At 42.1% G+C, this 13011-nt stretch overlaps 1 protein-coding gene across 4 annotated transcripts in view; it reads right to left on the minus strand.

Annotated features, from left to right (window-relative positions):
- The window catches only part of csf1a (colony stimulating factor 1a (macrophage)), a 46094-nt gene extending 43108 nt beyond the window's left edge, over positions 1-2986 (minus strand). For all 4 annotated transcript variants that reach the window (XM_052473764.1, XM_035797429.2, XM_035797430.2 and 1 more), the window contains exon 1: positions 2713-2986. In XM_052473764.1, coding sequence (XP_052329724.1) covers positions 2713-2745 — 33 coding nt within the window. In that variant the 5' untranslated portion in view covers positions 2746-2986. The remainder of the gene's footprint in view (positions 1-2712) is intronic.
- Between the last annotated feature and the right edge of the window lie 10025 nt (positions 2987-13011).

The raw sequence follows: 13011 nt of genomic DNA on the forward strand, positions 1-13011 counted from the left end.
CCCATAGATGTAGACATGCCATTGGAATGATCATATTCATGTCTGGTATCTGAAATAGGTCAAAATTAGACGTTCATCCATTTTCACAAATGTAACATTTCAAAGTTATTGCAAAAGTCAAATTTTGAAGTGGTTAAGTTGGGATGGAACTTGAAACCTCTATATATTTTCCACTTCACAGTAACAGCAGACATTTGACGAACTGACTTGTTGGAAAGGTGGCATCTGTGATGGTGCCACGTTGAAGTTACTGAGCTTTTCAATAAGGCCATTCTACTGCTAATGTTTGTCTATGGAGTTTGCATGGCTGTGTGCTTGATTTTATACACCTGTCAGCAATGTGTCTGGCTGAAATAGCCAAATCAACTTATTTTAAGGGATGTCCACATACTTTTGTGTGTGTGTGTATATATATATATAGTGTATTTAACCCCTCATTGTTGTCACTAAACAGTCTCCATATCTACACTGAACAAAAATATAAACGCAACATGTAAAGTGTTTGTCCCATGTTTCAAGAGCTGAAAAAAATATCCCATATATATTTCCATACACATAACAGTTTATATCTCTCAAATTGTGTCCACAAATTTGTTTACATCCCTGTTAGTGAGCATTTCTTATTTGCCAAGATAATACATCGACCTGACAGATGTGGCACATCAAGAAGCTGATTAAACAGCATGTTCATTACACAGGTGCATTTTGCCAATAAAAGGCCACTCTAAAATGTTCAGTTTTGTCACACAATACAATGCCACAGATGTCTCAAATTTTGAGAGTGTGCAATTGGCATACTGGCTGCAGGAATGTCTACCAAAGCTGTTGCCAGGGAATTGGCAGTACGTCCAACCGGCCTCACAACTGCAGACAACATGTGTGGCATTGGGTGAGCAAGTGGTTTTCTGATGTCGTGAACAGAGTGCCCCATTGTGGCGGTGTGGTTATGGTATAGGCAGGCTTAAGCTATGAACAACAAACACAATTGCATTTTATCAATGGATCCCTCTGCAACTGGATCCTGGACTTCCTGTCGGGCCGCCCCCAGGTGGTGAGGGTAGGTAACAACACATATGCCAAGCTGATCCTCAACACTGGAATTCCTCAGGGGTGCGTGCTCAGTGCCTTCCTGTACTCCCTGTTCACCCACGACTGCATGGCCAGGCACGACTCCAACACCTTCATTAAGTGTGCAGCCAACACAACAGTGATCACTGACAACCTGATCACTGACAACGACGAAACAGCTTATAGGGAGGACGTCAGAGACCTAGCCAGGTTGAGAGCTTCATGTTCCTTGGTGTCCAGATCACCGACAAACTAGAATGGTCCAAACACACCAAGACTGTTGTGAAGAGGACACGACAAAGCCTATTCCACTACAGGAAACGAAAAATATTTGGCATGGGTCCTCAGATCCTCAAAAGGTTCTACAGCTGCAACATTGAGAGAAACATGACTGGTTGCATCGCTGCCTGGTACGGCAACTGCTCGGCCTCATACCGCGTTTATTTTTTATCAGTATACTTCCATTAATTTTTCAACTGGTACCCCGGGACCTTCAGGCGAGTCTTGTGAGGCCTGTGAGCATTCTAGAACAAAACAACCGACATCTACGTGTTCATGAGAGACTCGTCTGTCTTTTGTAGGCCAAACCGTTCGATAGACTAGTTTGTGAGAAGACCAATTTTAAGGATGTCCCATGGTCTGACAAACACTGCTCTAGCTCTGTCACCTTTCAACACAGATGTGAGACATAGCCGGATGTGGTAGATTGCGACGCATCTAATGCAAAACAGCAGATATCTCTAACTTGAACTGATATATTTATTTTTATGCTAATTACATTTCCACGGGAGCACGAAAATTGACCTTATTAAGGGGTTTAAACTTAAGTCTTTGTGCAGGAAATTGACTAATTCCTTTGATGTGGCTTTTTGTCTGCTTCAATTACTCCTCTTTTCACAACCCATCTCCCCATCCGCAGCACCCCCAACCCCAAACTACTTCCTGTGGCTATGAATACACCTACAGGATTGCCTTTCTGGCATTACAATGGTTACACAAACTAGAAGCTCAAAGAACCAACAAGAACCACAGGAGAGAGAGATATCTGCTGAGCTTAGCGAATAAGTTCAAGAAGAGACATTTTAAAAAAGACAGTGTTCTTATGTCATCCTAGATGTTAACTTTTCAGTGTGGTACTGTGTGTTTTAGCTGGGCCACAGAAGTTGTTTCATAAACCTGTGACGCATCCCAAGCTCATTTTCAAAAGCAACAAAAAAATGATTCCAATATTTCTTCTCACTCCCTAAGATCCATTGGCTACACTGGGTGTGTTTCACAGTACAGACTGGAACAGTAAATGCAGATAATTACAACTCAATAACTTTCTTGTCAAATTCACACAAAGTATGTGGCTTAATAAAATAAACTTGCCTTCAATCAAGTCAAAGCATCACTCTCTGTGTGAATTGAAAACTTAGACCTTATACTCTAAACAAAATCCACAGCCATGATGAATACGTAATTTAAAACAAATAAATACATGTCATTAATGTCGATAACAAATGTTGATAACAAAATATCTAGCATTCAGCTTACAATTTCCAGCCCATAAGTTTTGCCCTCAACAAAGAAAGCTTGGAATGATACAAGTTGACATCAGAATAAGATGCCCAAAATGCCAAGGTTCCAGAGTGGGGGACCTACCTTGGCTTTGTGGGCTGGTTTGTGTGTGTTCATCTGGCTGACCTAGGCAAGTAGAAAAGAGTAGAGTCCACTTTTAGAGTCATTGGAGCAAAGTTCCTTTCTCTGGTGGTGATTCAATTATTTCCCACTTGAATTGCATAACGATGAGGAGAAAAGAGAAGGAAAGAAGTGACACCAAATGAGGGAAAGATCAATGTCCGGATGTTGACTGACAAGAAGTTCAGCTCTGCTTAGCCATATCTGTCTTCACTGACTGAATGACTGAGCGAGTCTGAGTGTGGATTGGGTTGTGGGTGTGGGTGTGTGTGTGACCGCCTCTCCTCACTGGTACCTCATTAAACTTTTTTTTTTTGAGAGGCAGTGTTAAAACCCCTCCTATTTCTCTCTGTCTTTGTCCGTCCCCCAGCCACACTCTCTCTATATCTTGTTCCTCTTACTTGCTCTCTCATTCTCAATCTCCTCTCTTTGTAACTTGCTGTCAAAATCTACTGTATCAATCTCTCTTTCTCAAGTCATACTTTCCTTGACACATGGAGCGGTGCCCCTGTTGAGCACCCATGAAACCCAATGCAGTAAGAGTCCTATCAGATGTCTATCTTAGTCCAACTCTTTGGCACAGTATGACCACTTGTTATTTGTCTTGTAGGACCTTTGTAACTGGCCCGTAATATCTTCAAGACTCTGTATGTGAAGACACATTGAGCAGCTCTGCGAACATGAAGGGTATTGTCTAATTCAACTCTACAAACAAGACAGAGCTTTTGTGTTTCAATAATGTCTCATTAAATATAACATGATCAGGCTGAATCCTTATAGCAATAGTTTACCATTGTGAGCATTGGTAAACTATTGCAAAAAGGATTCAGCTTGATCAAGGATTCAGCTTGATCAAGGATTCAGCTTGATCATGTGATCTTTAATGAGACATTATTGAAACACAAAAGCTTGGTATTGTTTGTAGAGTTGAATTAGAAAATACCCTTTGTGTAGAAAATCCTTGAATTCAGTGCATTTTTACGAGTGAAATCCAAATAAAAAATAGCAAAATGTTTGTAATTAGATTAAATTGACATCATATTGTACAATCTATGTATCTCCCTTTCGTACACATACGTTATTGGTTGCATTCAAGAGGAGATCATTTTTAAAAATTGTTTTCAGTTAGTCAATATCAAAGTAGCCTGTCATTTTTGTATTTTTGTGGTATAAAAAAAGATGATGCTAATTTCTCCAATCTGTAAAATTAGGTAAAACATTTTTGTAAAAGGACAACGTTTTCCCGGACACCCTAAAATAATTTACCCCTGGACCTCGAGTGTGCGCTTTGTACAGAAGGTAATTTTTGCAAATAGTTGTTGAGTTCAATAACCTGCAGTGACTAGGCTACTGGTACCAAATCTGGACGTATTCCTAGTCATCACATTAGGAATAGTATTTTACTGTTTGTCTGCAAATGCGATGATATGAATGCATATGCTTTATTATCCAGATTATCTATTTATTTATTATTAAGGTGAATTATTTAGTTCTGGTCAAAGGTTTCAACCATAGCCTGGGAAGATAGTTTGACCCTTAACCTTGACCCTTCCTGTGGCTATGGTGGAAACTCAAGACTAGATAACTGGTCAAATTTATTTTTTATTACATACTGACATTCAAAATGTCAATATATGACCACTAAATCATGAGACCAGGTTGTCAGACTTAGTACATTATATAATGATGACCCAGCTCCAGTCCATTGGGTCATGGGGAAAGTCAGGATGCTGAGATTTCACTTTCAGATTGGTGTCTGACCCAGAGTCAAGCCAATCACTGCTATATGACACTTGGCAGACTGGACATCACTGATCACATTAGCCTTCTGGCATACCCAAAGCCACAGTCCCGGACAATGATGCTCCAAATAACTGCGATCCTCTATCTCCTTATCTAATAAGCTGTATCGCCATTGAACATCCCATCTGTCTTTATGGTCCCCAGGCCCTATTGGCTATGTATACAGTGCCTTCAGAAAGTATTCACACCCCTTGACTATTTCCACATTTTGTTGTGTTACAGCCTGAATTTAAAATGTATTACATTTTGATTTTGTGTTACTGGCTTACACACAATACCCCATAATGTCAAAGTGGAAATGTTGTTTTTTGACATTTTTACAAATTAATTCAAATGAAAAGCTGAAATGTCTTGAGGCAACATATTGAGTACTCATAATGAAGGGCACAAATTGGTAGACTGGTCAAATAAAAGCAAACATTGAATATACCTTTGAGCACGGTTAAGTTTTTAATTACACTTAATTACACTTTTAACACACCCAGTCACCTTTCTTAACTCAGTTGCCGGAGAGGAAGGAAACCGCTCAAAGATTTTACCATGAGGCCAAATGTAACTTTAAAACATTTCGAGTTTAACGTCTGTGATAGGAGAAAACTGAGGATGGATCAACAACATTGTAGTTACTCCACAATAATAACCTTGTCACACCCTGATCTGTTTCACATGTCTTTGTGCTTGTCTCCACCCCCCTCCAGGTGTCGCCCATCTTCCCCATTATCCCCGGTGCATTTATACCTGTGTTCTCTGTTTGTCTGTAACCAGTTCCTCTTGTCTTGTCAGGTCTTACCAGCATCCCATCTTCCTGTTTCTCAAGTTCTGTATCCTAGTTCTCAGTTCTGACTATTCTGCCTGCCCTGACCCCGAGCCTGCTTGTCGTCCTGTACCTGCCTGACTCTGACCTGATTACGAACCTCTGCCTGCCCTGACCCCAAGCCTGCCTGCCATCCTGTACCTGCCAGACGCTGACCTGATCACAAACCCTGCCTGCCCTCAACCTGCCCTTTGCCGGCCCGACTGGCCATGACAGACCCAGCAGACTCAGACCAGATCCACAATGTTATCTCCCAGCAAACAGCCACCATTGGAAGACACGAGGAGTTATCGCCACCAGCGATTGTTCTTCCCAGCCTACCCCAGTGTCCCGAGAACCCCACTTACTTCTTCCGGAGCACTACACTGGAGATTCTGGAACTTGCAGGGCCTTTCTCTCCCAGTGCTCTCTCATCTTTGAGCTGCAGGCTCCTTCTTTCCCCTCGGACCGCTCGTAACCTCATAATGCTGTTGTCCGGGGGGGGGGGGCACTCGCCTGGGCTACAGAGGTGTGGGAGCAACAGTCCGCCGTCTGCCTCATTCTGAAGGAGTTTGTGGCAGAAGTACGGAAGGTGTTCGATCCAGCTATGCCAAGACTCCCGTAGTGTGGCAGACAACAAGGTGGATTTTTGCACGTTGGCAGCTGAGAGTGTCAGGAACCCATAAGCATTGTTCGACATGTTCCTTCACAGATTATTGGAGGTGATCAAAGATGAACTCGCAGCCTGGGAGCTGCCAATGGACCTAGACTCCCCCGATCGATGGGAGGCTACGAGAACATAGGAAGGAGAGGGAATCTGTACCCTTTGCCCTCGCTTGCCCTCGATTCCCACCTCGCCTCAAAGGAATCCCAGAGAGCCCCGAAGTCTACATATCCGAGAGAACCCGATGTCACCCGAGTTCACTCGGGAAAGACTGAGGGCTGCCGACTCACCTCATTCGGATCCCATGCAACTGGGCAGGGCTAGATTGTCTCCGGCTGAGCATGTATGCGGACTTAACACCCAGAGCTGTCTATTTTGTGGAGCTACGGGACATTTCTTAGCTATCTGCGCATTAAAAACCGAGGCTCATGAAGCAGCTATGAGTACGCTGCTGAGTCGTATGGGGAGTTTCCCATCCTCCATTGCTCGTACCTCTCTCCATGCTACCCCAAATCTCTCCGGGTGCTCATTGACTCATGGGCCGACGAGAGCTTTATGGACGATACCCTAGTCTCGGAGCTGGGAATCCCCACACAACCCCTCTCCATTCACATGGATGTCAGAGTGTTAGATGGGAGCTCTATTGGCAGAGTCAACGACACTACGTTTCCCATTAACCTGAGAGTGTCGGGCAATCACAGTGAGAGTATGGAGTTCCTGTCAATTGAATTCTCTCATGAACCTGTGGTTTTGGGGTTCTCCTGGCTCCAGAGGAACAATCCTCTGATCAGCTGGGCAACTGGTTATATCCTGCGTTGGAGCCCGTTTTGCCATGTACATTGCCTGAAGTCGGCACTGCCTGCCCTGGGACATCTTAAGGTAATTTACCACCTTCACAAGCACAGTCTCAGTGCTATGATGGGTTCTAAAACCAGACTGAAGCGTTTCATATACATTCTGTGTCTTCAGGAAGGCAAACAGTTCTCTAAAATTTTTGAGAGGCATGAGAGATTCGATATAGCTGATCGTTTATTATATTTTCTGGGTCAAGGTGTTGCTTTCTGTGTCAAGAGACCCTGCCTCACACAGGAAGCGGCGCAGGTCCTAATCCAGGCACTTGTCATCTCCCGTCTGGATTACTGCAAAACGCTGTTGGCTGGGCTCCCTGCCTGTGCCATCAAACCCCTACAACTCATCCAGAACTCCGCAGCCCGTCTGGTGTTCAACCTTCCCAAGTTCTCTCACGTCACCCCGCTCCTCCGCTCTCTCCACTGGCTTCCAGTTGAAGCTCGCATCCGCTACAAGACCATTGTGCTTGCCTACGGAGCTGTGAGGGGAACGGCACCTCAGTACCTCCAGGCTCTGATCAGGCCCTACACCCAAACAAGGGCACTGCGTTCATCCACCTCTGGCCTGCTCGCCTCCCTACCACTGAGGAAGTACAGTTCCCGCTCAGCCCAGTTAACACTGTTCGCTGCTCTGGCCCCCCAAAGGTGGAACAAACTCCCTCACGACGCCAGGACAGCGGAGTCAATCACCACCTTCCGGAGACACCTGAAACCCCACCTCTTTAAGGAATACCTAGGATAGGATAAGTAATCCTTCTCACCCCCCTTTAAGATTTAGATGCACTATTGTAAAGTGACTGTTCCACTGGATGTCATAAGGTGAAAGCACCAATTTGTATGTCGCTCTGGATAAGAGCGTCTGCTAAATGACTTAAATGTAAATGTAATTACTGCCGCTTTTAGTGAGTTTGGTACACATCCGATGGATAGAGAGCCATTTATTATGTTCAACATAGGAGGGCCAAGCACAAGAAGCAGCTCTTAAAGTAGTTTAGTTGGAATAGGGTCCAGTATGAAGCTTGAAGGTTTAGAGGCCATGATTATATTCATCATTGTGTCAAGAGATATAATACTAAAACACTTGTGTCTCCCTTGATCCTAGGTCCTGGCAGAGTTGTGCAGACTCAGGACAACAGAGCTTTGGAGGAATAAGCAGATTTGAAGAGAAGTCCGCAAATTGCCTTTCGAATGATCATGATCTTTTCCTCAAAGAAGTTAATGAATTTATCACTGCTGAAGTGAAAGCCATCCTTTCTTGGGGAATGCTGCTTTTTAGTTAGCTTTGCGTCAAAAAGGCATCTTCTTGGATTATTATTTTCCTTAATTCAGTTGGAAAACTAGGATGATCGAGCAGTTTGTTCGATAATGTCCTTCTTTATATCCCAAAAAGTATGTTTAGTAGGCGTCATTAAGTTCCGTAATCCACGCGTTCAACAGGCAGACAAAAGTCCCAAAGGTTACCGGTAAGGTTTGTCCAAACAAGTCAAATGACATTTCTAATTAATCCTCAGGTAGTCTAATGTCTAAAGAAATTATAATATTTCATACAGAGAATAGTATGTTCTATAAGGAAGTAAAATAATGAAGAGCGCTCCCTCGTTTACGCGCTCAAAGAGACTATGTTTGCCTTAGTGCTCCACATGCTAAAAAAAGATTCTGGATTGATTGTCCTTGGGTTTTCACTTGCCATATCAGTTATGTTATACTCACAGACATTATTTTAACAGTTTTAGAAACATCAGAGTGTTTTCTATCCAATGCTATCAATTATATTGGGCACATCAGTCATCCGAGATTCCGAACAAAAAACAGACTTTAAAGGCAATGCTACCAAATACTAATTGAGTGTATGTAAACTTCTGACCCACTGGGAATGTGATGAAAGAAATACATGCTGAAATAAATATTTCTCTCTATTATTATTCTGACATTTCACATTCTTAAAATAAAGTGGTGTTCCTAACTGACTTTAGACAGGGCATTTTTACTTGGATTAAATGTCACAAATTGTGAAAAACTGAGTTTTATGTATTTGGCTAAGGTGTATGTAAACTTCCGACTTCAACTGTAATTACCATGCAATGCTAGTTTCTCCTGTCTAAAAGTTGAGGAGAGACGGACTGCAAAACGTTAGTGTTGAAAATCCCAAATTGTTTGCATAGTTAACTTACACACAGCTCTGACCCACACACTTACCCATCCAGACATGCCACTAGGGGTCTTTTCACAGTTCCCAAATCAAGAACAAATTCTAGAAAGTGTACATTATTATATAGAGTCATTATTATATAGAGTCATTATTATATAGAGTCATTATTATATAGAGCCATTATGGAACGTTGTTCCTTCTCATGTTGCTCAAATGAACAGCAAGCCTGGTTTCAAATAACAGATAAAGCAACACCTCACCACACAACGTCTCTCCCCTGTTTGACCTAGATCATTTGTGAGTATGTATTTATATATAGGCTACATGTGCCTTTTTTGGAAATGTATGTACATCTGTCCTTGAGATGTTCTTGTCTATTAATGTTCTGTATTTTGTAATGAAGGAAGATTTTCCTTTAAATGCCAAATTCCTTTTAAATGCCAAATGCAGCTGTGTTTATATCAAAATCAAATCATTTCTGAGTAACAATTAAGTACTTTAAGTACCTTACTAGATTTAAATTAAAATATGCAATAATAGCCTCTATAGATTGTATTTTCAACCGGCAAATATCAGGAAATAACACTGCCCCAAAAAAATTGTAGTGTTAGTTTTATCAGCTGTTTCAACTGCAAAGGGCCCTTAATTAACAATGCAGGCAAAGTGTATGGAAATAATATAAAAAAGTTCAATGCTGACAACTCATTAAATGGACTGCCACAAGGATAGTTTGGCAATCAGAAGGATAGGAAGTTACCTGTATATCACTAGATATAACTGACATTCCATTCACTGTTATAAGACTATTAAAACCAGATCAGCATGGGCAGTATCACGCAGTGCAGCTGCAGTCACATGAACATTGGTCCTGCTGCCATGAGAAATCTGTTTCCAAGAGACAAGTCCCATTTCCTAGAAGGGGAAGAGTGAGATGCCTCTGAAAAATCCATATGTGGTCTTGAGTTTGACTGAGCCAGCTAGCCGTTTGGATGGAACTCAATCCATCTTAAAGCGATAGATATCAGAGTTGAATACAGTAACTGTCAAAACAAAGATATTGATTTTGGCACTACGTAACAACAGCTGTGGTGGTGAAATTGAGTGTAGCAGGTTAGTTAGCTGAAATATGTCTGTGTGGACAGAGATGGACAATGCCTTGGGCAGCAGGGGGCTGAAACCCAATAACCTTTCCACAGCATCTATTCACTATGGTGTCCTTCAAGGGTCGAATCTGGGCCCCACTATTTTTTCCCTGTACATTCCCTGTACATGGGAAACCTTGGTGACATCATCTGCAATCATAACATTCATATTCACCTCTGAGGATGACATGCAGCGTTTTACTAATCAGTCCCAGTGACCAGGCTAGTGTAGCTACCCTTCACAAGTTTCTTGCTGACATCAAATGTTGGATGTCTGACCATTTTCTCCAGCTCATTGATAAGAAATAGAAGGTTGTTTTATTTGGCCCGTACCTTGCTAGAACCCAAACTGTAAATAATCTTGGTCATTTGTTCACCTATGTAAATGTCACGTTCTGACATTTAGTTCCTTTGTTTTGTCTTTGTTTTAGTATGGTCAGGGTGTGAGTTGGGTGGGTTGTCTATGTTAGTTATTCTAAGATTTTCTGTGATTGGCCTGGTATGGTTCTCAATCAGAGGAAGCTGTCAATCGTTGTCCCTGATTGAGAACCATATTTAGGTAGCCTGTTGTCCATTGTGTTTTGTGGGTGGTTGTTTTCCGTCTTTGTGTGTCTACACCAGACAGAACTGTTTTCAGTCTTTGTGTGTCTACACCAGACAGAACTGTTTTCAGTCTTTGTGTGTCTGCACCAGACAGAACTGTTTTCAGTCTTTGTGTGTCTACACCAGACAGAACTGTTTTCAGTCTTTGTGTGTCTACACCAGACAGAACTGTTTTCAGTCTTTGTGTGTCTGCACCAGACAGAACTGTTTTCAGTCTTTGTGTGTCTACACCAGACAGAACTGTTTTCAGTCTTTGTGTGTCTACACCAGACAGAACTGTTTTCAGTCTTTGTGTGTCTACACCAGACAGAACTGTTTTCAGTCTTTGTGTGTCTACACCAGACAGAACTGTTTTCAGTCTTTGTGTGTCTACACCAGACAGAACTGTTTTCAGTCTTTGTGTGTCTACACCAGACAGAACTGTTTTCAGTCTTTGTGTGTCTGCACCAGACAGAACTGTTTTCAGTCTTTGTGTGTCTACACCAGACAGAACTGTTTTCAGTCTTTGTGTGTCTACACCAGACAGAACTGTTTTCAGTCTTTGTGTGTCTACACCAGACAGAACTGTTTTCAGTCTTTGTGTGTCTACACCAGACAGAACTGTTTTCAGTCTTTGTGTGTCTGCACCAGACAGAACTGTTTTCAGTCTTTGTGTGTTTACACCAGACAGAACTGTTTTCAGTCTTTGTGTGTCTACACCAGACAGAACTGTTTTCAGTCTTTGTGTGTCTGCACCAGAACTGTTTCGGTTGTTTCTTTGTTGTTTTGTTATTCAGTTTTCAGTTTTGATTATTATTAAAAATCATGAGCACTTACCACGCTGCGCTTTGGTCCGATCCTTACTCCTCCGTTACAGTAAAGTCCACAGCCAGAAACCTTGCTGTCTTCTTGGACCATGATCTAAACCTCAAACTGAATGTAAAGAATGTTGTCCAGTCCTGCTTTTACCAATCTAAGTAATATCGCAAAAAAAATTCAGTCACTGATCTGGAGAGAGTTATACATAATGTTATTAATCACATTTAAGGTTATGCTTGGTTTAGCCCAATCCTATATCTCTGATATTGCATCTCCATAGTGAGGACTCAGCTTGAGATCCTCTGGCAGGGCACTGTTGACCATTCCAAAGTCTAGGTTGAGTTTTTGTAGAATATCTTATACAATGGGTTAAAGCTCAAATTTGTGAACCCTTACTCACCTCATTTTGTTATAGCATATTTGGTCCGACAGACAATTAAGAGAAACCCAGAATGCATTGTATGTCACCAAACATGGCCCCACACATAGCTGGAATTTTCTTAGCTCATCATAATCAGTATAACCTTCAAAAAATTATTTTACACACGTACTATGTAACCATTACAATCTATGCAAAAATCAGAATGCATGATTTATCACCGGTAATTGAAAAATGTGAATAAAACAGTAAATATATCAATAATTACCACACAAAACATTTTCTGGTCGTGATTTATTGATACAAATGGCGCGTACAGGCAGTCAATCACGAAACCTCTCACTCCCAATGAGCCATTCAGTGTTGTTGTTTATGTATGTAGCTAGTGAGCTAAGCTGTAGCATTAGCAATGTCTTTCAAAAGGAGACAACTCACAAATGCGGACATTATGGAGATTTACAAACATTCTGACAATGAGTCTGAAAGTCAGGAATCAGATTCTGAGTGACAGTGAGGAGCTGCCCCCGAGTCATTGAGAACCCTGAATCTGAGGACACCTTTGTCTACTGACAAAGTCCTAGTTCCCTTTGAAGATGCTGGTGGTGATGGAGGCAGACTGACAGTGGATGAAGAACAGGAGTTCTGTGGTAGCTGGAAGGCTGTCCGCCATTTCACCCCTCCTGGCCCTGCTCTGATGAGTCCCAGTCTGGAGTGCAACGGCCCTTGTCATTTCCATCTGAGGCAGAGTGCTTCAAGTTGTTTCTGGCAGAGGAGCTTGTGGGAGACATAGCAGAGACCAATCGCTATGCTTTGGAGCTACAGAAGAAGAGAGAGCCAAGAGTGGGGCGGGGGACAACCACAATTGGTGAAATGTATACCTTCCTGGTGCCAGTCCTTCTCATGGGATAGTAAAGAAGAACTCCCTAAGAGAATAATGGAGCACAGATCCTATGTTTGCAACTCCCTTCTTTGTCACCCTCTTTTCCCAAGACTGCTTCCAAGTTCTGCTGCTATGACTGCATTTCATCAACAATGCTACTGACATCCGAAATGACCCGTTATACAAAATAAGAAATGTCAACAG

Source organism: Oncorhynchus keta, chromosome 21 (assembly GCF_023373465.1).
Source record: "Oncorhynchus keta strain PuntledgeMale-10-30-2019 chromosome 21, Oket_V2, whole genome shotgun sequence".
NCBI lineage: Eukaryota > Metazoa > Chordata > Actinopteri > Salmoniformes > Salmonidae > Oncorhynchus > Oncorhynchus keta.